At 49.7% G+C, this 26,506-nt stretch overlaps 1 protein-coding gene across 2 annotated transcripts in view; it reads right to left on the reverse strand.

Moving 5' to 3' along the window:
• NRP2 (neuropilin 2) overlaps nucleotides 1-26,506 on the reverse strand; it is an 86,795-nt gene that overhangs the window by 20,475 nt on the left and 39,814 nt on the right. For both annotated transcript variants that reach the window (XM_035566064.2, XM_035566071.2), the window contains exons 8-14: nucleotides 21,066-21,210; nucleotides 20,420-20,769; nucleotides 19,163-19,307; nucleotides 15,341-15,457; nucleotides 12,627-12,779; nucleotides 2,924-3,186; nucleotides 1,020-1,116 (exon numbers count right to left, since the gene is read on the reverse strand). In XM_035566064.2, the coding sequence (XP_035421957.1) occupies nucleotides 1,020-1,116; nucleotides 2,924-3,186; nucleotides 12,627-12,779; nucleotides 15,341-15,457; nucleotides 19,163-19,307; nucleotides 20,420-20,769; nucleotides 21,066-21,210 (1,270 nt within the window). The remainder of the gene's footprint in view (nucleotides 1-1,019; nucleotides 1,117-2,923; nucleotides 3,187-12,626; nucleotides 12,780-15,340; nucleotides 15,458-19,162; nucleotides 19,308-20,419; nucleotides 20,770-21,065; nucleotides 21,211-26,506) is intronic.

The following is a 26,506-nucleotide window of genomic DNA, read 5'->3' on the forward strand; positions in this document are numbered from 1 at the left end:
TCAAAGGAACTGGGACCTACAGTGCTCAAGAGCGTCTCCGGGGCAGTCCTGCTCCTCTGTTCTATTATTAATGCTGGCTCCTGCACCATCTTCACCATCGCCTGCCTGCCCATGGCAGCAAGCTATGTGACCAGCCCTTCCTGTGTACAAGTCATCCTGTGCCTCTTTCCCTGAGACACACACCTCGGAAGGGAGCATCCATCCCATTTAGGGTAGGGGGCAGCAGGACACTCCCCTCCCTCAGTGGAGTTTGTGAGTGTTTAATAGTGAGGCCTGCCTCCCCCAAGGTACGCAGAAGAGCAGGGTATGGGCAGCTTTCAGCACGAATCCCACCAACTGAATACAGCTGGTCCCATCCTCAGCTGGGATGGCTCGAAGTCCACACCCAAACTAGACGGTGAGCAGAGCCATCAGAGTGTGTGTGTGGATATGCCAGCTGGAGGAACAGGGCAGGGCAACTGCTCCACCAGCACCAAACTGCTAAAATACCTCCCTCCCTCCCTCCCTCTCTCTCAAAGTCCTCTCTGTCTTTCACACTGAGTGAACCTACTTGACTTTTGGCCTGGTTTGGGGAATGGTGAATTCTAGGACAAGACTGTCTTTTGTTATTCTGTTAGCATCACTGTTAAACCCCTCTGCTACTTTATTTCTTATTAGAGAAGACTCCTTTTGAACTCATCAGCTCCTCTAAGCATGTAATACTGACTGACAGCTGGTTTCTTTTGTCCAGTACTTTCCTTTTAAATTTGGTGCATGTCCTTATCACACAGAACAGTCTTTGGTAACCCTCAGCTGCTCTTTCAGCTTGGCACAGCAGAGATGTGCTTCCTGCCTGTCACACCAACACAGTCAGAGATCCCTGTCCCCCAGGGAGTGATTTCCCCCTCATTTCTTCCAGAGGCAAGGAAAACCCCAGCTGAGATGCAGAAGCTGCCAGTAACTAATGGCACAGAGGAGCGGTGGCTGCCTGTGAGCACAGGCTCCCCAACCCTGGCTGCCCGCGCGCTCCCCGCACGTACCCATGCAGTTCTCCAGTGGGATGTCGGTGCCCAGCCGGATGTCATCGAGGGCGAGCTCTCCCGAGTGGCCGTTGCGTATAAATCCCTCAAACACTATCTGTGGGAAATCGAGACAGAAATGTCAGTGTCAAGCTGGGACACAGAGAGCGGCTCCTGCTCCCGAGGGAAGGGGCAGGAAATCTGCTCCTGGCCTTCCCTGCACACCTGCGGTGAACTGAGGCCAGTCCTGCTTCCTTCCTCTGCCTCTGCCACTCCTGTCCCCAGGGAAAGCTGCTCTGCAGGGGTGGGTTCGCAGGGAGATTGCTACCTGTCCTGGCAGCACTCAGCTTGCAATTTGCTCAATTAAATGCCTCTCACGTAGAATTGATGTTCAGCACTGGAGGCCACCTCCTCCCCTTTTGCACAAATGATGCAAGTGGCACAACACTGACTTACAGCAGCAGCAGATTTGGGTTGTGGTGTTAATAGAGTCCCCACAACTGGGCCACGATCAGAAAAAGTTAGGAAAGGGCATGAAACTCACAGCTACATTAACTGTAAAGTGCTGTTCCCATCAACGTTACATAAGAAGTATTGAAATGTTACAGAAGGGTCAATTTATTCCTACTTAATCACAGGCAAAATATATTTACAAAAATAAATAGAGTCGTTAGCTCTAAGAACTGCTGAGTGGAGAGACTTGCATTATTTACATAATGATGCCGTTATTTAGCTAATGCCTGTATATTCATGTTTAATGCACAAAGTAGTCAGCCAGTGCCCATCATTCTTATCTGTAGGCATATTGTGTTTACTGGTATTTTATTAAAAAGCCAGACAAACACATGCAAACTAGCCACGCAGCCCCAGTGCAAAGCTTTGGCTGTATTTCTCCCTGCCTTCTGCTGAGGGTGCAAATAATTTCCTGGGGCTACGTATGTCACAGATCTCTCCCCACCCGGACCTGTGACTGCCTGTGACAAGACCTCCCCCAAAAGTCAGGTGTCTGTCTGTGCATAGGACACTGTCAGAGCCACCGATCCCAAGCGCAGGCTACTGACCCCCGTGGAAGGCAGCGTTTTATAGGGGTGGGTGGCCTGAGGGCTGCACCTCCCTGGGTCAGGGCTGGGAGCCAGCGAGAGCAAGGCTCCCCACTGGGGTGGTTGTGGAAGTGCTGCCTCCAGCCCGCGAGGCCCGTGCTTCTGTCTGTGTTTGACAGAGCTTGATGCTGTGCTGATGATGCTCACTCATCAGCGACAGCAGCAGCCCAGGCTCCCTGGCAGACGGGCGCTGCCTGGAGGGGTCCAGCTGCACCACAGGCACCCCAGGATGCCGCCTCTCCACGGGGTGCTGCCTGTGATCCTCTCCCACTGATCTCCCGACTGCAGGATCGGGCCCTGATCCTGACCCACAGTGCTGCACCCAGCCCTCTGAGCTGCTCTGAGGTACCCGAGCAGGGGGGGGTCACATGTGAGCCCCCGTTTCCCCTCCTTTCTCCCACGCCGAGGCTGCAGAGGGGCTGCTTGCTGGACTTGCTCCCTGTGCAGCATGCCTGCCTCTGGTCTGTCTGTCTGACTGCCATCGGAAAGGGGGGAAATGCACAGAATGGAATCAAAATAAAATAAAAAAGGAAAAAAAAGAAGAAGGAAAAATATTTGCAAAGTGGGAGATTTGAGGAATATAAAAGGCAACAGGCTGAACAAAGGCCCGAGTCTGTGCAGAAGACAGGCACTCTCTGAATAACAAACAGTGTCGTTTAGTTACTATAGTAACCCATGAAACACAATGCAAACAGCCCCACTCAGCCACATTCCCTAATGATGAATGGGCCCTGGCTCTGCGCCGCTACAATAAGGATGCTGGAGATGCTGTCTGGCTCCACACCTGTCCCGAGCACCTTACTCGGTACTCTATGTCCACCTTACCCGGTACTCCATGTCGTAGCTCGGCAGGATGATGCGGCCTTCCCTCCACTCCTCCCCTTGGTCCTCCGTGATGACCCACAGCGCCTTGTGTTCCTGGCTGGCCTCCCGCCAGACCCGCAGCATCACCCCGTTGCTGCCCCATGCCTGGTAGTGGAAGACCATGCAGACGGCGCTCCGGGGCAGATAGATGGTGGGGCTGATGAGCCGGGCACGCTGGCCTTCCCTCCTTCCGCTGCTCTGCAGCTGCAGGTAATTCTTGCCATCTGTTCAAGGAAGAAGACACGGTTATATTATTTCATGCGGTCACTTGCAACAAGTGGCTCACCTCCTGCTGGGTGGCTTTGGCACTGCTCGGTAAGCTCATGTGCCTGCTCCTGATATGTGACCAGGAAGGTGCTGCAGGACTGGGGTCTCGCTCCAGCATGCTGTGTGTGTGCAGCCAGGGCAGCCAGAAGCATGCCTTCCCCACCCGCCTCTGCCGGCTGGTGGGAGACCCACAGCTACAGAAAGCCAAAGGCTGACATGGGAGAAATTAAAGAGTAGTTACAGTCAGAAGAACAAAAGTCAAGATAATGACACTGGAGGGGAAGTTGCGTTTATTCTGAGAATTTGCTCAGTGAACACACCTGAGGTGGGGTTTTTTCTAACACAAGTGTTGAAAACTCATCTTGGGATGGGGTCTCATGACATGTCCTTCCTGCCTCTTTTCATCCCCAGCAGTAAATACTCCTCAGTCAGGATCTTGCTGACAATTTTGTTTTGAGGATATCCACGACAAAATGAAAGCCTGGCTCTTGGTTTTTCCATAATGCAACAAAACAGGCCCTTAAGCATAGCCCAGAGTCCCAGTGAGTGAAGTAAGCACAGGTGACATCTGGGTAGCTGCAGACTTGAAGGTGGCTGAGAGACTGCAGGGGATTCACTTTCTTTAATGTCATTTTTAAAATTGTGCCATGCCTTTTGTCAGTCCTCGGGGAGGAGATTTGGTACATTTGATATCTTGGGAGATGCTTGATCTGAATACAGATAGCAGCAAAAGACCATGGATAAAAATACCTGGGCATGGCTGGTTTGGTCTGGAATCAGTGATTTCCAAACCTCTCTGATGAGAAGCCCCCTCAGGAGTTTCCCATTTGAAGCTTGGACTCTTGAAGCCTCTCAGCACAGACTGAAAGCCAACCATGTAGCTGATCTGATCCTTCCCTGACCTCTCCCCATCATGATCAATGGCATGGCATGGTCCCTTGGGTTGCTCTGACTGCAGCATCTGCAGCATGAGGTCAGGCAGACAAGCCAACGACAGATGTTGCTGCACTTTGCATTTCATTCAACAGAGAGATGAACACGCTTACTCTTGCTGCGGCGGGTGCAACCGGTGCTCAATGCCAGCACGTGTAGGGTTACCCCCTGCCGCAGGCCATGCCTAAGGGTCTGTCGCTTCATTCCCCCACACCTTATCCCACTGCATTTGATGGGCAAAGCTCTGAGCAGCAGCCTGCCTCTTGCTTGCCCTGCTCCCTCTGCTGCTTCAGCGCCCACGGCAATGGCTGAAGAGCAGTGTCTGCACTGAGAATGTTTGGAAGTGCACCCAAAACACCTCCAAAACTTAAAACAGAGAGAGACCTGAACTTAGAGCCCAGCTCCTGAACACTGAAAGACAGAACCCATCCAGAAAACTGGAGCTGACCTCGCTGGTGCCGCAGCAGTTGGGTGACGTCCCAGCCTGAGTGACCTGTGTCGGTGGCTGCACAGCCACCGGCCTGCTGCACGCTTGTCACTGCCAGAGAGATGGGCTGGAACAAGCACCGTGAGCTACACAGCTTTCTGAAATAAATGTAGGGCAAGAGAGCAGAAAGACTTGTCATCACTCTGCTCCTGGCATGTATGAACAAAATACCGCAAAAGCGTATCCACTCCATATGAACTTTCAGGGATTTTGCTGCATGAAGGACAAATCTGTCTCTGACCGGCCACATAAAGGAGAAACATTTTGCAGCAATGTTTTCCAGCACCTGCAAAATGCACTTGGGTCACTTGGCACTTTATGCCAACAAACATTAGCAGAAAGAAAGATGAAAGCATGTTTGCCCACTCCTGCTCGAGTGAATCACTTGAGAAAGTACCATGCCGTTCTTTAATGGAGGAGTGTTCTTGTGATTTACCTCGGAGTGCTGGTGGTGCAGGAGGAGATGTGGGAGATAAACAAGTGGAGGAAGAAAAAAAAAGAACGAGCTGTACTCCATGCCTGAGCAGCGATAAGGCATAATAAGTCATCAAGGTCTCCTGAATTAAAATCCTCTTTCTGTAATTCACTACAAGCCTCTTCAAAGAAAAAAGCAACAACAAGAAAAAAGCAGCAACAAGCAAGGTGGAGGAGCAAATCAAACTACGATTACACAATTATCTCACAGCTGAAAGGGTCTCACAGGCAAGTCCTTACTAAAAGCACCAGCCAGGCTCAACAATGATCAAATCCAGATCCTCAGTGCTCAGGACTGACCTTTTTGGTGGCAGGATCTAGGCAGCCTGTTTGAGTGAGGGGGCGTGAGCCATCCTTGGATGCACCCAAAGCCCTCAGCTGGTCACAGGGGACTGTGTTAACTGTGCACCTGGAAGCCCCTCGTGATCACTGCCTCAACCTGGCCTCACAACACCCTGGCCGGCAGAAGAGCTTTAGCAAGAGAGCCTGCGTGTCTCTGAGTCACATTTCTCCTGCCAGGGATGAAACTGAACTGGTGTTTGTTACCACACTCTCCTGCTCCTGATAACAGCCTCTGGAGGAGAAAACTGGGCACAAGCAGACAGGACTTTCTGTGTCATTTGAAGATGAAATGGCTGGATCACTCTAATGGCTAGTTGGACCCTCTGAAGAGCCCCATAGATTTGCTGAGACTGACTGGACAAGAGCTCTGTGGAGCTGATTGCTGGAACAGCACGTGGGAGCCTGGAGGTTCCAGCAGTTGCTGTTTGATACAGTAAATGGAAGTCTTTGGCACAGAAAGCACCTGAAAGGCTGATTTCCCCTGCTAAAACGCTTGAAGGGAGTCTTGCAATGATTAGCTGATCAATTCTTCCAGGATCAGAAATGCATTTTAATCTCTTTCCCAGAACTTTGCTGTGCAGCCTGTGCTCCATCTCACGCGGCCATCACGTCCCCCACCCAAGTGGCACTGGCAGTTCAAAATGCCGACTCGGAGGAAGGCAGGACAAACCTGCTCAGGCATTTTAACCTACTGCTGTTTCTGCAACTGAGGCTACTGCGCAAATCTCATGGAAGATTTATGGGTTCATCTGGACTTAGAGGAGCCAGAGGAGCGTGAACGTGCAACCATCCCCAGCCAGCCGATGGTGGAGGCACTTGTACGTGCATGGCAGTGCATCCCAGATAAATCACCAGCCGGGCCCTGCAAATAAACCATCTGGCCAACGCGGTTTCCTCTTGGCGTGCCTGTCCCCTCCTGCTAGCAAGCCATCTGAGAGGCCATTAGGGGCAGCGGGGGATGAAGCCTTGCATTTCAGGTCAGGCTGCAGCCATGAGCCACGGCAGCCGCTCCCTCCCCAAGGTCAGCCTGCCTGTGTGCTGGGTCCTGCACGTCTCAGCCCCTCTCCCGAGAAATACACTTTCCCTCATCGGTCTCGGCAGCACATCTGGAGGTTTTCCAGCAAAACATGTTGGGCAGGGTGTACACAAGCGATTACCCAGACTGCAGGTTCCCCTAGCATTTCTCCCTCACTGGATATTGCTGACTTACAGCTGCTGCTCCTATGGATGCCCCATGCTGAATTGCCTTCACTTACATCCCTCCAAAGGTCACTGCACTCTTCTTTATTGCAGAGCTCGTTTTAGGGCATGTTTTAGAAGCAGCATCGCAGCCCACCGGTAGCCACCTCCTGTCTGCCAAATCCCCTGAGTTACGTCTTTGCTCTGGGCCCTGCCCGCTCCCTGCACAGCCACAAATGCCACTCTGGACCAGGGGAACATCCCGGCGGGGCCTGATCCTGCCATCCTTGTGAGGCCTGTGAGCTGTAGGCTGCAGCAGCCCTTGCCTTTCCTGGGGGAACAGAAGAGCTCAGATCCCCCCGTGGCTGCAGGGTGCTCTGGTAGCAGGGGATGACAGCCACATGAATATGCAGATTGAAATTGGGTAGTTATTATATTTTTATTTTTTTGGCAAATCATGCAAATTCACCTCAAAAGGCTGCCACTGTAATTGCAGTGACAGGCCTCTCCTCAATGACAGACTTTCATTTACGACGGGAAATCAATCCTCCGTAAAACTAATATTTATATTAACTAGATCAGTGCGTCTGCAGGAAAATCCCCTCAATTTTGATTATGTGTTAATTAGCCTGCCAAGTCCTTGCCATTTCAGTCTCTAAATCAGTTCAGGAAAAGGCATAAAACCCCACACCTGCCCAGAACCAAGCCCTCAACCTACACGTCGGAGCCTTTCTAATGGATAGGCCATTACATCCTCTCTCTTAATTAAGCCTCGTGTCCTCTACAGCGCGGCACAATTGCGAGTCCTACGACCTCCCTCGGAGAGTGCAGGGAGGGTATAGTGTCCCTGACGAACCAAATGCCAATTAGAGCCTGACATTTATGCTAAGTGCGCCGCTCACTGCCACGCGGCGTCCACCTCCAGCCTGGCAGGCACCGTGCGCGCTGGCTACATGAAAGGGTGCATGCGGACCCACCTGCGCCCGGCTTTTGTGCATGCACAATTAAAGGCATTAACCCACTGAGCGAGTGCTTCCACCGCGTACGCCATGCAGCACAGCTTGCTCGCGTGCTTTTCTGCTTGCTCGCTCACGCATGCTTTTCCGAGTCAGGCTCTGTGACTCACTGGCTGCTAAGTCATGGCTGTGAAGCTCCAGAGAGATGTACACACTAAGATTTGAGAGACTGCTTCTTGCTTTCCACAGAGTATTCCAGCTTGGTTTCATAGCCAGCACGTGTCATTGGCTTTTGGGTCCAAAAAGTGACTAAGGACTCAGAAAGGTGAGCAAAGAATAAATGGGTAAGCTCAAGAGGAATGTTTTCTTCAATTCAGGGACAGACGGTGGCCATGCCCCTTCTCTCATGGGCACAAGAACACCAAAGCCTGGCCACAGCTTGGCCCTAGTCTGAGCCCAGGGGACTTGCACAGCCCGGCCACTGCTCTTAAAACCTCCCATGACCTGGGGCCAAGGCATCCCAACTCCATCACGCCGCAGGGAAAGTCAAGGCACAAATGACTTTTTAGGGTTTGCCGTCCTCACTCCACAAACCAGGGGAAGAAGAGCCTTGCAAAGCTTTGCTGAGATGCAGTCTGCACCCCACGTGAGGCGAGCAGGGAGAAACACGGACAGGTATGTGGTCTCCTTCCCACAGCATGCAGCTGCTCACTCACTGCACAGAAGTGCTTGACCTTCACACCACCCCATGCTGTAAAACTCCCTCCTGCTTCAAAGGGGACAAGATTAACCCAAGAGTTCAAAATGTGTCCCCAGGGCACAAGCCCTGAGAGTAGGCCCCACGAGAGTAAGTGCAGACCCAGTCCAGTCCAGTCCCACTCCATTAACACCACGAGAACCTTTCTGCTGGTTTGGGCAGAGCAGGATCAAGGTCTTCAGGCAGACGTTCTCATAGATTGCAGGAAAAATATAAAACCTTCCCCCTGAAAGATCCCATGGGAAAAACACAGGAACAGTAAAGGGTCACCGTCAGCTTGAAAACAGCTCAGCATTTGTTTTCCTTATAAAATAAGCTCTTACAAAACTTCAGAGCACTGCAAACATTCCTCTGCTGGAAACACTTTGAAACAAATAAACCTTTCCCTGCAGTGCCTGCAACCAGAATGAACGGCATTCCTCACCCTAAAAGGCAGCAAGGCCATGGCCCACAACAGACGCTCTCAGTGGGTTTTTGCAGCCCATCCCGGGACCTACATGTCAGGAGAGCTACAAGGTTAAAATTGCTTCTTTTTCTGCGCTCACACACGGCCTCCAGTGCCTGAACAACACGGGGTTCACAACTTGGCTGGGGGCTCTGGTCGGATGTGAAGCAGCATGTGCTAGAGGTGCAGATGCCATGGCGCTTTTCTAGGATCACAAAGTATTTACAAAATGACTGCAAGAAAAGGAGAGGGAAAAAAACAAGCAAAACACGCCTAATCCAGCTTTTCAGTAGTAGCTTATTAGTGCAGCACTGAGAGCAATGCAACTGCACCTGCCAGCTAAGGATGTGACTGACGATCTGTACAGCCTTCAGGATCAAGCCTTGTGGTGAAATTCAAAGACAGTGAAGAGTTAAGGTGCCGGACTTACCAACCCAGATTTATTTGCAGGTCCTTAAGACCTCTATCTTGACACCAATGGCATATTGCCATTGCATGCAGCAGGAGACGGGAAGAACCTTCATTGAAACCTGAACTTGTTGCTCCCTGAAGCTTGCTAGGTGCAGCTCTCAGGAATCCTTTTACAGATGGGAAGCATCTGAAAATCCGCAGAGGGAAAAATCCTGGCAATCTCTCATGGGGACATAGGAAAGGGAGCAAGAGTATTTTTCAGGCTTGCAAAGGGCAGGGTAACAGCTGGAACCATGCTAGGTTTCTGCTGAGTTGGGCACTTTGGGTCCACGTTCACCAACAGGGTCCCCAGACATGTAACGGGAGCCTGTACGAGAAGACGTGGAGCTAATCCATGGTGCGAAGAGCCCAAGGAACACAGGGCTAAAAAAAGAAATGCAGAGCTGCCTGAAAGAGTATCTTGGAAATAAAAATAGTGGAATGAGAGCAGTGGGTGTCTTGTCAGTCTCGAGAAGAAGTTCTCTGCGCCAAAGACAAGGAGGAATTGCAAGCAGCGCATAAAATGAAATCAGGAGATATCTGAGGAATTCAGGCCTGTCTCTCAGCAGATTTTTCTAATCAAGTGCCTCACAGAGGATATTTCAACACGGTCATTTCCTTCCCCCTCTCTCTCATGCAGACTGAGCCAGGGCTCCTCCTTTCATTATTATTTTTTCCATTTAATTTTAATTTTTGTTTTGCCATTTTCGAAAGAAACAGAAACACATCCCACATGGCTCTTAAAGGCACAGCACATTTCCTTGCTACTGTGGAGCAGCCGCGGGCTCCAGCCAGGGCCAGCACCTTTAAATGAAAGCAAATTGGGCTCCAGCGGCTTTGAGTTCCTGTTAGCTTCTGCCCTGCCTCTAAACCAAGCACAGCTGCTCTCCTTCACCCAACTGCTCACCCTGGGGTGGGGAATTCACAAGAAAAGACCACCCCGAACAAGGGCTTTTCATTCCTTGCTCCCTGGAGTCTGCAGATGAATTTTGTAAGTAGAAACAAAGTGCTGGAGGGAGCGTGAGGGAAAGCCAGGGGAAGAATGAGGGAGTGTGAACCAAACAATGCTTCGATTCTGTCCCTGCCGAGGGGCTAGAGCTGCCTCTTTTTCATGTTTCTCGAGGGTTTTTTTAAAAGCTGTGCAGGGAGGAAAAAAGCAAATAGTTGTGTCCCTTTGTGTCTTGTCCTCTTAACTTCTTCGAGCAGGACCAAAGCCCCTCTGCGGCCCTGCGTTGTATGGGCAGGGCAGAAGCAGGGCTGCGTCCCTCACCCACCCAGCCGACAGCTCTGGCAGCGCCAACACCCACCCCTCAGCCTGCGGCTGGTGTCACAGCCACGGCTGCTCAGGATGAGAGCAAGGGACGCCAGTGCTGCTTCAGAGCCTGGCTCTGGGTTGCCGTGAGCAGCTGGATACCTCCCCACCAGCTGAGGTGACCGACTGGGGGCTCAGAAATTGTTTTGTTCCTGCTCTGCTGCTGTCTTCCTCAATGGCCACAGGCAAATCACTTCAGCCCCCTGGAGCCACTACCTCCTCCCCTTCCTCTGCCTATATTGACCGAGACTTCCCGGGCGTGCGCCCATCAGAGCTTCCCGCTGCAGGACACGGCCCCCAACCAGATCACTGAACGCAGCAGGACAAAGTCCTCCTGGCTGCAGCAATGAGGCCTTGAAATTCACAGCTAAGAAAGAGAAGAAAGGGTAAAAGAAGGGTAAAAAACAGAACTGCATGCTGAGATGTCTGAGGAAGCATCAGGCTCTCCCGGGCTGTGCATGCATATACACACACAGTCTTCTAAGAAACTATGGCCAACTAATTGTAGGGAGACTCGGGGGAGAGGAAATGAAATGAAAAATTGAGTCTGAGTTATAAAAATAAGTAATTTTTATCCTACTTGCAGGAGGCTTATATTAATTAAACATTATTACAGCGAATGAGATGGGGAGGGTTATTAAGTCTGGGGCTGGCTGTAAGTGTTCTCTCCTGTTGCCTGAGGCTCCACTGATCTCCAGATATTAATCTTCTAAAGCACTCAAATGCTGAAGAGATAAACACTTGAAATATGAAAATGTTTTTCTCCATAGCAGACACTGTGACCCTATGTCACGCCAAAGAATTTGTCAGATGTCCATATAGGCTGCACTTAGGGCATTACTGTGTCTCTTAGAAAAATGCTGGGCACCTCAGGAGCTGAAGAGAAAAATGATGTGTGCATTTGTGTGGGGGTGATTTGTGTGTGGAGATGTAGCAGATTCTCCTCTTCCCATATGTTTCTGGAATACATATTTTCCTCTTTAGCACTGCCTACCAGGTGTTGGCTGCACGGCTTTCCAACTGGCTGGCGGCACTGCCAATCTGGCCAGTGCCTCTGCCAGGTGGCTAACAGGTTCGCCTGAATATTTGCATCTCGAGATTCAACCTTCCTGGGGTGGGCGGGGAGAGCTGGGGGGAGCCCGTGGCACACACCGCTCCCTGGGCTACGGAGTGCTGACGCCGGAGTCACTGGGCGCAGGGCTGAGCCAAGGCAGGTGCAGTCAGCCAGCTCTCCCTGGGAGAGCCTTGGGCTGCCTAGGCAATGAACACAAGTGCAGAGAAGAGATGGTACAGTGACACAGGCTACTGTCATATGGAAACCAGCAACTGTCCTTCATGCCACCCATGCCACAAAGTCAAGGAAGGTAAGGAAAGAGCACTAGTCCCAGAGCGAGTTCCAAGATGAGAAGCTGAAGAATTTGATCTCTCAACCACACCACCAGAGGCAGGCCCCTTTCCATGCCAGCACATCTCAGTGAGGTCCTCCATAAATTAGGTTCTGCCACACACATGCAAATCTTCTGCTTTCAAAGCACAGAAGAGAAAAAGAGCAAAAGTCAAACAGCAAGAAGCTGGCATATTACTGCATTCTTACGGCTTACATCATCCTTCACTTAGGGGAGCCTATGCAAGCCCTGAGAGCAGAATAGCTGAAGTCTACATGCAATCTGAGCAACATATGGGAGGAAGAAATGCACCTCTAACAAAAGCAGAAATGCATTCTGGGGAAAAAACTTTGGGTCCTATGGAGAACATTTGGATCAGGATGTGGAACAAAGCATGGACTAGCCTACGCAGTCACAGGGGATTCAAAGCCCAGCGCCTGCTTCAAGACTATCTCAAGAGGACAGTTAGTACAGCTCAGTGCCAGCAGTCACAGTCCTATAAATAAGTCATGAACCCATAAAACAAAGCATCTGAAAGCTTCCACAAAAGAAAACATTCAGCTCTGCACAGCCTTCACAACTCTTAATAGCTGTGCAATAATCAGCCATACTGTTCACATGGAGAAAGGCCCATCAGCTCCCTCTTCCCTACATTGGTATGGTATTAATCATCTTACCAGGCACGGTCTCAGGACTTGGTTCAGAGTTGCCAGTCCAGGTGCTTGTAGGCTGAAAAGACCACGTGTACCCCGTTGCCAAGTCGTGTGACCAACCACATAGGTCTTCAGGGAGATCAAAGTTGCAATTGAAGTTTGCAGGGAGATGGAAATCTTACAAAGAGAAATAGAAGCAAAATGAACTTGAATTAAAAAAATGACCTACCCACGAAGGGTTGCTATTTAAAAACAGCCTGAAACTAAAATAGCTAGCAAGCCGTAAATACTGAAGAAAGCATGAAATCTCACTCACACTGATGCTTTTAACCTATCTCACATTTCGTCAGCTCCAGGGATCAGCCTTAAGTTCTGCATCATCAAAATGCTCACACTACATCCCGCGGCTAATCCACCAAACTAAGCAAATATAACAGCAAGTACCAAATGCTTCCAGACTCTAATCAGCACCTTCTCTTCATCCCCTAGAGTGGTCAAATATTAAATGCCTTCTTAAATGTCAGGGAAGAGTACTTCCTGAGTGCCCCTGTGCTCATCAGTTCCTGCTCTGGCTCCAAAAGGAGAATCTCAAGTGCTCCAAAAACCCAGCTCCTGAGTGACAGATCTAGCCACTTGCACCAGACGGGAGCTGTCTGTCAACGTGGCGAGCTGTCACTCACTGCTTCCTACCTTGTCGTGGAAATGCTACCAGGGGAAATGTGGGGCCACTATGAGCTCAGGCTTTTGGAGTCTGAGTGAAAGGAGACAGCCTCTATTTCTAGCTCTGCTATGGACTCACCACATGGTCTTTGGGCGCGTCATTTAACTTTTTATCTATGAAACAGGAGCAGAGCTAATCCCTCTGTGTTAAGAGCTTTAAAAGCTCTGGAGAGCCTTCCTGCAGAGACAAGTCCGTGGGCAGGAGGGCACATGCCAGGGGCTGCATGTAGCAGCGAGGCAGCTGCTGGCTCCTTCAGCAGGGGAAGCAGCCATAAGGCACGGAGGCTGGAGAGATGGTCTGAGATCATCCCAAGCACTCAGCGGACATGCACGTCAGAGACCAATTATAGACGGGGTTTTTCCTGGGTAAAGAGGAAGTTTTAAATCACAGTGCTCGCAAAGCGAGCGATAGCCAGAAGGAGGTGAGTGACTCAAGCAATAGGCATTAGGGAACTTTGCCGCGAGGAGCACAGGGCTTTCTTTACATGCTCCCAGTTTGAAATAAAACAACGCAGATCATGAATCCTTTTATTTCAGTGTAATCTCATACTCTGGAGAGCAGCATTGTTTCTGTTTGGCTGTCATAAATCTGATTGTCCAGAGAAACACACTCATTGTTTATGGAGTATGAGAAAGAAAACTGTTGCTAAATCTGAGGGAAGCTGACATGGAGGCTGGTTCCATGCTCCACAGCATACTCTGCTCACTCTTGCACTGGATTGCGTTCAGGAACTGTGTTGCTGCATAGACTATTGCTGGTCTAAATTTCCTCTCAGCAGCTTCCCAAGTGCCTCACTGGTAGCAGGGCTGCATGGGCTCATCATTGAGGCAAAGAAATGAGAAGCAGGCCCTTTGAGCTACTTCTGCAACTTGCATTTCCAGAACTGAACTACAGCAGAATTCCGCTAGGAGGTATGAAAAGGCCAATTAATTAATCTTCTTTTTAAATCTATACATTTTAAAACCTTTTTTTTTTTTTTTTCCTCTGGGACTGGAAGCTGCAGTGACAGAAGTCCTAGGAGCTATCTCAAAGGACATTTCCTCATGAGATTTTTCCTTGGAGTCCTTGTGTAAATGTCCAAGCCCCGGTGCTGAGGCACAAGCTGCTGTTGTGCCCAGGGGTGTGCATCTCCTTTGCACTGCACTGTACATCTAACCCTGCACAGCTCTCCCATGCCCTCTCCTCTTAATCTGAACATTTCCCAGCTTAGATGGTCACACTGCCCTTGCAAGGAGCAGAAGAATACGATGTCTGTTTTTACAGGAAGGTATCTGAGGCACAGAAGATTAGTGTCCCTGCTATATCAGCTCTTTAGAAGCATAGCATGCGGTCTAAACTAACATTCAGCCTCTTCTACGGTCAGAAGAGGCAGGCAAGTGCCACAGATACCAAACTATCTGACAGCCATCTAAGACTGGGAGGGGCAAACTCCTGCTCGCAGTTTGTACTTCCCTCTCTCTGCTGCCTGCACAAGGAACTCAGGCTGTCCTCCTAATTTTTAAGCAGCTGGCATTAGGCAAGGTGATCCTCATAAGACAGGTTGTCTTCAGGACACCTGCCTTCTCTGTGTGGTGTGATTTACTACCACAGTTGTGACCTCTGTAAAAGGAGCCCTGCATAATAGGCAGTCTGAACCTCTCCCCTGAATCACTTTCTGAATTTATGACATGCAACCAAAGGGATCTAGTATAGAGGTGGCTCTAAACAGGGCTCTAAGTGAGCTGCTTCGGGTCACGTAAGGAAGCTGGGACAGCAGCTCTTCAAATCTCATACCCTAGGGACTGAATTAGCTGCTATCTCTCTTGCTCTTGCATCCTTCCTTGATATAACTTATCAGATTTTGGCTGTTTTTTTTTTTTTTTTTTTTTTTTTTTGATCTCAACTTATTCCTAATAACATTACTCAAAGCTTTCCAGGAATCGGCCCCATGTATAGGAGCAAATGGGAAGATAACAGTGTTTGCTTAGCTCTTAACCCATCATTTATTGATATAAAGATGTGCTGCTCTGATACATACCCTCCTCTTCTCCACAGCTATCACCACACTCAGTTGCCTCCTCATCCGTTGGGTATGGGGTGGTGGTCTCTTCACTCTTCAAAGTGGGCACTAGTGTCTCTGCAGTGGGCTTCACGTCTGAAAAAAATGGAGTAGAGATGCTGTTTGGAATAGACCCTAAACAAAACAAACAAACAAACAAACAAAAACAAATAGGAGGAAACAAAGCATTTTTTTTTCTCATGTTCTTATAATGGCAGGAAGAGATAGGACAAGAATACCATGAAATTTTCGCATGCTACAAATGCTAGCATGGTTTGAACTTGGTGTGAACTGGCTGTTTCCATATGGGAGTTCCTTTGATTTAGAGTCCCCATTGGACAAGGCTCTCCTCTAGACATACATGCTACTTTTTTTTTCTAAATTTTTTAATTTACATGGGTGTTGGCAATCCTTTTGGCTGTCATTATTGGATAACAGAGATCACAGGCAGAACATCTTTTCCTTTCATAAAGGCATATGACACATGAAAAAAACACACACAACATTCCCACCAATTGTGCCAATTTATAAAACAAGTCACTCAAACCCACAAATGACGTAACCACAAATGGACCCAGAGAATCCCCTAGCGCGCTCTGGCTCACTGCATAAAGCATCTGGTTTCACACTCCGGGCTTCTGACTACACTTTTAAAGCGTCTCTGTCCAATTTCCCTCTCTCCAACATGGCCCGTGTGAAACAACCTCAAAGTAGGTGTCAGGGGAAATTTAAGCAAGAAAGAGAAGGATATTAAGATCAACAGTAAACGACATTAGGTTCCAGCAGTCTTTCCTTTTACGGGTGTGTTAACTGGAGTACAGCAGGCTTTATTCTTTCCACTTTGAAAAAGAGGCTGCTTTGCTCAGTTATGTGTGATTGTGTTTCTTTGTCGGCACCCTTCAGGATATCATTTAATAAAGCCAGAAGCAGGAGGAAATGGCTAAATACGCTGAATATTTTCCATAGGCTCCTTTCTCCCCTTTCATTTTCCTGTTATTAAACATGTTGCACATAAACTCTTTTTTTTCCACTTTTTTTTTTCCAATGGCTGTCTTTTGTTCAGAGTAAAATGCCAAATAACCTCAAAGTCTTTTAATTTGTAAGTTCAAATTTGTTACAGCCCCATAAAACTCCAAACACAACCAAGAAGCAAATTGCAAGCAGCCAGGCACAGAAAAATGTCATAAAAAAGAAGGGGGTAGGGAAGAAGCAGGTGAAGGCAACATATCAAAAGCTGCATGTTATTTAAAGCCGGTACATTTTTTAGGTTGTGGCTCTTGTATATTGAGATTTATAGCTGAAATGTGACAATGTGGAAGGACCTTGAAAGCCAAGTCCCATACGGGACACAGATGCTGAGAGGATGTAAATCAGCATTGTTGTATTGCCCTGGACAAGCAGCAGAAATATATCTTGAAAAATCAGTTACCATGGCAGAGCTGCAACAAGATGGTTACACGAGATAATGAAAATAGCAGGGAGGACAACGTGATGTGTGAAATGGAAAGTGAAAAACAGAGGTCTCTCTTGCTTGCTTTCTCTTTCCCTGGCCCAGCAAGCGTCTATGCAACTGGTGGTAATGGATGATCAAAATGCAAAGTCACTGAACAATTGAAACCAGATGTTTGGAACTTCAAAGGAGAGAAAGCCAGCTGCAAGTGAACATTCATCAATCTCCACTCTTCAGAGGAAAAAATTTGGCAGGTCTTTGAAAGAAGCCAATTGCTTCACAATGTTTGAGCTACTAGCCAACTAGTTTGTGAGCCCAGTTGCTGCCAAGTTACCTGGTTGACTCAGTAATTAAGATGCTTGTTGCTGATAGGAAACGAAAACAGCTGGGCAGGGTACACATTGGCTTTGTCCCTCACTTGAAAAGATTTTAAATCAGCTTGTTTTAATCCATCTCTTAATCTTGTTTCCAAGCAAGTACAATTGCCTGAGTCTTCACAGCCAGTTGTGCAACGTGCCTGGGTCCTCCCAGCAAAGGAAGGCTGTATATCTTGGCTGTGTCAGGGGCTGCTGCATGCAGCCAGCCTGCATTTAGCATGCAGATAAAACCATGGCTATCTCTGCTCCCCAGGTTTCATCGGGGATCTAAATGCTCTTTATAACATGGTGAATCCACGAGATTACAAGCCCTGCTCTGATTACAAAGCTGAATGCCTGTAGATCAATAAAGCTAAGAATATTTATGACTTGGCAGTTGAGTTTTAAACATTACAACGTGCAAATGATTAGAGAGCCACACTGGGAAATGACCATAAAGCACCCTGCCTGGAAAAAACATCGTCTGTTGCTGCTGATATTGAAACTGAACGTGGACATAGCCATAAAAGAAAATTTGGACTAAAAATAAGACAAAAAATTGAAGCCAAATTCCTCTGTGTTTTTTTTTGGTTTTTTTTTTTTAAATCTGGGGGAGTGCTCAAGAGGGGCTGACATGGACATGGTCAGAGGTCTTGTGCAACTGCCTCCCTTTGCAGCATGGCTGCAGGGAGATCTGGCAGCTGGAGATGCCTGGGAGCTGCAGGAAGCAGCAGTGAGGGGGTTGCCTGAGCACTTCTGTGCAGAAGCTCAGCTCCTGTTGCTTGCATGGAAACCACGGTGCTTGCCTTCCCAAAGATGATACTGTAAGGTTTAAAACAAGATTTTATCTTGATTTAAAGTTTAGATTGCCTATAATGGTTTCCCTGTCCAGGGGTAGATTTGCCATTGATTTCAAAGGTGACAAATTATCATTATTAATTGTGTGTACGTGTGTTCTGTGATTTGCTGTTAATGTTTGTAATGCATCTCACAGAACCTCACAGGAGGAAAGGGTAGTAAAGACTACACAACAGGCTGGAAAAACAGCTCTGTGTATTTTAAGCTTCTGAGAACAGGAATTCTTATAAGAAAATGCCTTCTACAGATGTGTTTATAAAATGGAAATCATACCTCTTTATCGCTGACATCTGGACACCAGATTTAGATTTAAGCAGATTATTAAAAGACTTAAAAAAAGAAAAAGAAAGGACCACTAGCCCCTGGCACTGAAAAGCATCAGACACAATGAACTGTTGGGTGCATTTTTGGCTTTTGGGGATGAAACTATGGAGCAATCAATCACCACTGAGCCTCAGAAGGGTCAGAAGCACAGCCTCTATTTATCCCAGTGAGTGTTAGACAGTTTTCACCTCTGCTTTAAAAATAATGGCATCTGCAAGATGTTTCACTTGTGAAAAACAGGTGGGCAAAAGTGAACAAATATCCTTCTTCTTAGGAATGTTGTAGAGTTAAAGCCCCATCCTTGCTTGCAATAGGATTTCCACATGGGGTTCAATTAGAGTTGTTTTCATGGCAAAGCCTTGCTGTGGCAGCTTGAGATACCTGTAGTAGTCACTGAACCCCTTCTGTCTCTCTGCTTGTCTTCCTACTTCGTCTTATTCATTTGGGTTGAAAAGCCCAAACATTACCTAACTAACATTGAGAGTGGGAAAGCCTGCAGAACATCCAGATAAAAGATCTGAAAGGGGTAGAAGGGAGGTGAGGGCAAATCCCACTCATGGCCCTTTGGATCCAAACATTGCACTACATCTGGAGTCAAGGCCAGCCCCAGACCTGAGTTGCTTTTAAGATGGAGGAAAAAAGATGGGCTCAGGCCACTCTGCAGGTCCTGTGGTCATGGCAGGAGTCTCCCTGCCACAGCATGGCCCCAGGGTGGGACAGCTGGGAGAGAAATAACCTTACTCTCATGCCTTGCTGGTGTAGCCCCTGATGCTGCCCCAATGCAGCCGGTGGGCAGAGGAGCAGGTGTCCTACCTGTCCAGTCGCATCCCAGCACCTCCAGGCGCATTCCTATTCCTGCTGGGGACCACCTCTCCGGGTGCACTCGGACATACTGGGCAGGAACAGGGTCAAATCTCCGGACTTCAGGGATATCGTAGTGGATGTTGCCTTCAAAAAGCTGCAGAGAGAGAGAGAAAAAGCACGTGATGCATGCGTCCCACTTGCTCTTCACCAGCCTTGATAGTTTAGGTCTGGCAGGATGCAAACACAGTTTGAAATAGTTTAGCTGTCTGACTCCAGGCCATTGAGTCCAGCTGAACAGCAAGTGGGCTGATCCTCCTTGGTTCAAGGGGACCAGAGAGACTGTTTCTAAGAAACTTGCACAATCTCTCTTGGCCTCTGCTTTATATCCAGGGGTCAGATTCTGATCCAAGCCACATTGGGAAAGCTTGTGGAACATCCACTAACTTCATGTATAAATAAAATCAGATTTGTCCTTTGGCAAATAAAGAAGCTACTGCATGTTCTAGGCTAGTGCAAACACTCAGTTTTCCTCACAGTCTAAGTACTGCCACTTTTCAGCTTGTGTGCATGAACTGAAGTCTGTAGCGAATAAACACAGGGCTATAGATAGCATCAGGCCTTCTAAGACTCATTTTTAGGATCAGGAAAAATTAAAACATACCCAAATTTTCAGAAGCAGATGAGTTTGCATAAAAACAAAGCAGGCAGTAGCAGAGAATTCATTTATTCCTCAAGCCCTCTGCCACCCCCACAGTACTAAGCAGACATATTGTTGGAGTTGCCCATAATCTGGAAGAAATATAGGAAATTTCAGGGTCACACTGGTGTGGTAAAAGGGACTTCATATATAGCAAATTTCCCAAGGAGAAATTGTGATTCATCCTCCCGTTCCAGAGATGCAACAAAAAACAGTAACACCTTTTCCCTTAAAATATGCCATTAGTTTGTGGCAAACAAAATTTGACACACCATCTTGTGGGCTCTGACCTGCAGGAGCTGGAAAGAGCAGAAGGTAATGTCCACACCCCCATGCCTCGTCTGCAGCAAGAAGTGAAAGGGAATTGCCATCCCTCGGGCAAGGTGGAACCTACATGTTCTAGTTCAGCTTAGGAGCAGGACCAGGAGATGCAACCTGAGGTTGCATGGTGACAACCCCAACTCCCACGATCACTGTGCAGGGAGTGGAAGCTAATTTCCCAAGACACCATCAGACTGAAGATAGTCAGAAACATATCTCATTTTGCAGCTGCTCCAAGCAGTGCCTACCTTGGCTTGCATTGTTTTGGGGTCCTGGATGAAGTCCCAGTCCTTTCCGTTCATGCTGTAGGCTACCTTAAACTTCTTCACAAAGGAGCGGGACTCGGTGGTGGTCACGCTGTCCCCGCCGCGAGCCCCCTGGATAATGACGCCCTTGACATTCTTTGGGACACCCAGGTCCACCTGCAGCCACTCCTCCCCTGGCTGGGCTTGGGGGACACGTGGAAACCAGCCTGAGCGGCTGCTCACCAGGCGGGCCATGCTGGGAGACCAGTCGTAGCCTCTGATGGAGGAGGCCGAGATCTGTGAGTCAGGGATGAGGCCGGAGAGCATCCCCAGCAGGTTGGAGCAGGGCGAATCTGCAGGGAGGGAGAGGGCATGAGCAGCTGGGGCAGAGGAGGGGAATACATGTGGTTTTCCCTGCAGGTTTAAGCTCTGGGCACTAAGCCAGCACCAGGCACTTTACCCTCACCTCCAGGGGCTGGGTCCTGGTTCCCCTGAGCACAACCAAAGGGATGGGTGCCTCCATGCTACTTGCAGTGACACTGCTGCTGCCCCAAGCAGCCGTGACAGCCTCTCTGAGGGTCAGGAACACCCCGGGACAGGCTGCTGGAAGGATGGAGAGGATGGCTGAGGGGAAAAGGGGGATCCTCACCGGTGATGCGGCAGCCGTACAGCTCCAGCCTCAGGGCAATGCCGTTGTGCCAGCTCTGAGGACGGATGCGCACAAAACGCGTGAGCACTGGGCTGTGGATCTTGTTGAGAACCACCTCCGTGGCATCCTCGTTGGCCTGAAATGTCTGCAAGGGAGCGGGGACAAGAATACAATTATGCCCTCCCCTGGAGGAAAGAAATAACCAGTTCAGCAGTCAAAGCAAATAACCAGCTCAGCAGCTGAAACAACCTCAGCAGGGAAGAATGGGGAGAGGCTTTCTGGGCAGGGCCAGCCCCTGGCCAGGTCAAGCCCCAGGGCAGACAGCACAAGCTGAGCTGCTGGCAGGTCTGCACATGGGCTGAGGGACTCGCCCATACCAACATGTTGTCACACTGAGCTCCACGGGGAGCACTGTGCGCGAGTGGTGCAGGAGCAGGGAGGGTTCTGCCTCTGCCCCAGGCGCTGAGCTACATCCCAGCCCCTCTCCTGCTCGCCAGTGCACAAGCAGCCCATCACACAGAGGCAGCTTTTTGGGAGAGTTTATAATCTGACATGATATGAAAAGGCTGCTGTCTTACCAGATGGCCATAATCAATAACCACCAGATGGATGTTAGATCCACCCCTCCCTCCCATTATTCTAATAGGCCGGACAAGAACTGGGTAGCTGTGCTTCTGTTTCAGGCTGTGGTGCCACGAGGGGGAACAAAAAGGGGAAAAGAGGCGATACCCAATCTGAGGGTAATTTCCAACCCTTTTTCTGCCCTCAGCATAAAGCACTAACGCTCCCAGACTGAAGCTGCACGCATTCCTCTCTTTCCCTCAAAGCACACAGGCTTTCAGGACAGGGCTAGAGCATCCTCTGATTTCAGCCAGGAGCACCAGACGCACTGAGATGTTGGCTGGGCTCTTCTGCAGTCTCCTACCCTGCATATGCCGTGCTAAGCACAGGAGCTTCCGCTAAGTTTATTGCAGAGCAAAGCAAGAGAGTGCAATCTCTGGCACTGATCTCCTGTCAGAGGCAGGAGTCAATTCAGCCACAGATCCCTGTGAGTCGGGACAGAACAAGGGGTGAGGCTGCATGCTGGCCTCTCGCCTTGAGGAGGAGTTAAGAAGCATTTTATAGGTCTCCCACTGGTCCAGGTCTGCAGGCAGCACATGTTGCTGCTCTCCTCCAAGGATCCAGCACACTGGGGTGTCTGCAGAGAAGGACATGGTGCTCTCAGCCCCACAGGCTGCACGGGGCTGCCGCTGCACAGCATGCTCCTGCCCCGGTACGGCGGTGTTCCTGTCAGGGCCGGGGAGCTGCCCGCAGAGGGCTTTGCTTGCAAATCTGGCCGGTAATTAGGATTTGGAGCCGATGTGAACTTGAGCAGAAATGCTAATCTGGAGAATATGCATCATGCTGCTACTGTTTAGCAACACAGCATGGTTTATGTGTTTTTAATATCCTATTTTATCCTGTCTGACCCCACTTCCCATCCCTTTCCTTGCTCAGTAGACACCAAATACCCTTCCTTCCAGTAGGAGGGCTGTAAGAGAAGTGGTTACTGTGAAATGCTCCTTAGGCGTGTGTGTGCGTGCCTTGTACACGTGTAGGAACACACACACACACACCCAGGCTGAAAGGACACATTTCCACACCACAGCACAGCCTCCAGCTTTGTGTTGACACACAAGCTGACACACAACACCTTACCTCTGAACCTAACACCGGAGGACGGGAAATGTTTGTCTGAGCCTGTGCCACAATTTTAGCACGGAGAGGGGCACCTCAGGTCAGCCCAAAGGTGCCCCTGTCTCAGAGCAGCTCCTGTCGGTGCCCCCAGCAGACCCCCGGGTGCAGCAGCCTGGAGGGAGCCTGCTCCTGGCAACCTCCCCCTGCTTCCCGCAGGCAGCAGTCTGAAGACTCCACGAGCCAAAGGTTGCATATGGACCAGCATGTTTAACAGTCACTGATGAGGTTTGCTGCTCTTTTTGGTTTAACATATTTGCAGCTTTGTTCTTTTTTAGCTCAGTTTGCACATACGAGCATCAGGGGCCAGAATCCAAATTTACACCAATGTAATTTGTTGCTGACTTCTGCAAAGTCAAGCTTGACAGAAAGCAGAAGCAGGACTGAGCCCAAAAATTTTATCACTACCACATGCGTTGCTGAAAGCATCTCTTGTGTGACCCCAGTCCCAACCACCTGCTTCCAAGAAGAGCAACCTCAGTTCTGCTTTGGATTTGGGGCCCAGTAATTTCCTCTGACTGGCTCGCATTCCACAAGTGACACAAATCCCAAATGGGGCCTTACGGCTGCAGACTCCCAATTTCCGAGGGCAGAAGTGCCACCTGACTCCCAGCTCCGGTATCAGCTGCCTTGGCAGCATCTGCCCTGACATACCTTGTTTCTGAAAAGCCCCAGCTGGTCACAGCAAGTCACTGCTTCCAACCAGTTCAGCACAACAGAAAGGATCCCAGTTTCCAGAGGGCAGGTGCTCAGCACTTAGAAAAGCAAGGTCCTCCTGCACACCTAGTCTTTAAACCTCTTTCCCCAGGCAGAAGGCACCATGAGCACGCAGCTCCGCACGCTGCTGACCAGAGCCTTGTCCTCAGCCCATGGTTTGACCATATCACAAATGCCGCTCCCAGAGCCCAAGAGCACTGCGGAGAGCCCCGTTGACTTGAACAGGCTCTTCATCCTGCCTCAAATTAGCACTCACGGCATGGGAAGAACTAGCAGGAAAATGTGTGAAATCGGGAGCGCCAAGAAAGCAAAGATTTCTTCCCCCTTACCAAAATAGAACATTGCTATTCTTCCCATCCTATCTGCTTTCCTTCCCACTCAGCACATATTTTGAGCCAAGTCTTCGGGTGGTGTAAATCAACATACCACCATCGAAGTTGAAGAAGTCACACTAATTTACACCAGCAGAAAAAAAATCTGGCTGCAATCTAGGGATATATGTATACACACACTCAACAGAGAGCACGCACGCGCATGCACACGCACTCACTGACGGGTGACGGAGCCAGAAGACGGATGGGAAAACCACTAACAAATTAAAAGCACCTTCCAAGAAGCAGCCAAGGGAACTCATTTTCACCGCCGCATCAAAAAGCCACCAGTCCCATCCCCACATACTTTATGTTTACTTCCCTTCTAGTCCAGTCGGCAGGCCTACACGTACAATTAAATTGATAATCAATGCAGCTTAATTAATTTGCTGCAGAAAGCAAGTGGCAGCAGAAGACGCCCAGGCAAGGGGAGGGTTGGGCAGGTTATCCATGCACGCACGCACGCTCCCCACCAGCACTCACAAGTCGTGTTTCTGATACTTTGCAACTGACCTGAGGTGACAGGGGTACTGCTGAAGCTGCATTAGTGCCAGCGGGTAAGGAGCTGTGCCAGCTGCGGAGCAGGGTGGGAGACAAAAAGAGCCATGAAGTCAAAGAGCCAGTGCATCAGGGAGGGGACAGCAGGCAGCCTCTCTCCCACTGCATTTGTTGTGCTGCTTGGCCACTGCGCAATTTCTTGTGGAGCTAAAGAAAGCGGCTTGGGGAGGCAGAGGAGAAGGCCAAGGATGGCAGCAGCTCTGCCTTCATCCGTATGTATGTGTCTCTCTGGACCCACTAGATTTATGGCAGGATTATGTTACTCCCGTGGAGACAGAGCCCTGGAACAGAGCATGCTAACAGGATTAGGGCTTCAGGATTTAGACAGAGAAGCATGAAGGAGAAAAGTAGGGAAGATTATTTTTCTTCAGATAGGGAAGGCACAAAATGGGGCATGTTTGATGGTGGGAGGATTCTGGCTCAAGTGGAGGGTGGATAGTCCGGGATTTATTAAATCCAGGAACAAGGAGGTAAAAGAAAAATGATACTTGGCAATAGGCAGTGAAGCACAGCGGCCAGGGCAAGGCACAGTGTGCGGGGGTGGGCTTGCCAGCACGGTGCCTCTGAGAGACTCCACTCAGATCCGGGAGCCACCAGGGACACGATGAGCAGCACTCTGCTAGCCTGCAAAGGAGATATCAGGCTCAGAAATACAAAGCTGCAGCCATGCTGGAAGAGCCGGGGCTGTAATTCTCCCCTGGTACTGCACCAAGGGTAAACGCACGGGGCTGCCTTTCCCAAAGCCTGATGTCTTTGTCCTGCCCACGAAAGCAACAGAAGCAGGCTGGGACCAGGGGATGCTTCTGGGCAAACTCTGCACCGTGATGTCTCTGTGCAGAAGCACTCGTGGCCTTCTGGCCGATCACGGGAGCCTTTTTCCAGATAAACAAGCCACAGGAGTGAAAGCTTTTCTCACTCTCCCTAGGTGAATAAACACAGGAGACCTCATTAAGAACGAAAAAGACAGAGGACTGCTCCTAAGGGAAAGCATGAAGGTCTCCAAAGAGTCATCCTCAACATCCTCTGCCAGCACCGAACACCTTTGATGTCCCCAGCTCCATGCACAGCTGAGATATTGCTGCAGCTCTTTGCAGCAACTCGACCTGCCTCCTCGCATCCACCTGAAACACTACCCAGGAAGGTTAGCTGATAAAAAGCACAAAGTTACCAAAATGAATCAGAAATTGAAAATGTGCATCAGCTGGATCTTTCTGCCATTTCTCCTCCATCGACTTAGATTCTCAAAGCAAAAGTTTCAGGTGCACTCTTCCCATTTTACACCAGAAACAGAGGCAGCGAGAGCGCTCGTCCCGTCCCTCCCACTACACGATCCCTGCAATACGAACTCCGCAATTACAAACGTGGAGCAGCTCAGACCACACGGGAGCAGGAACCCGAGACCCTGCAAAGAAGGAAGTGGATCAGAACGGATGAGCACTTTGTTTTCCAATAAAGTCCTCACCGTTGAATCTGCCTGAAGAAAATGGCCAGAAACAAAAGGCCAAATCCTGCCAGGTGCTCTTTTCCTTCCTAGGGTTCAAGAGCCAGATAAGATCTCAGCACAAACTGCAGGGTCAGTGCCTGGAAGATAACCTCTGGGGGCCATTGAGCCCCAGGTGACACAGCGGGATCCATGCTGACACCGCTGCCTGCACACAGGGACAATGGCCCAGGCCCCTGCAAGCTTGGGCACGTTTGCAGGGGGCTTTGTCCCTCTGCCACATCTGCAAGCGCAGACACCACCAAAAGGAGATGAGAGCAGGAGCATCGCTGTTGGTGGCACGAAGAGGACTAGGGCTTCTGGCTATGCAGCTCACTGCAGGATGCAGCAAGGAGGAAAGAGCCAGTGTGGCTTTTCTGGGGTCGGATTTGTTTAGACCTGTCCCGAGGGGATGCTCTGGTGGGCAGTAAGGGGCAAGTGTGGTGGCAATATGTGGTGGTGGCTGCTCTCCTGCCTATCTCCTCTCTCAGGGGACACATGGGAAGACAGCTCCGCACCTTTGGTCCCACATCCCGGCAAGGACTGGGCACCACCCACAGACAGCGGGACAGCAGTGCTGT

Source organism: Cygnus atratus, chromosome 6, assembly GCF_013377495.2.
Source record: "Cygnus atratus isolate AKBS03 ecotype Queensland, Australia chromosome 6, CAtr_DNAZoo_HiC_assembly, whole genome shotgun sequence".
NCBI lineage: Eukaryota > Metazoa > Chordata > Aves > Anseriformes > Anatidae > Cygnus > Cygnus atratus.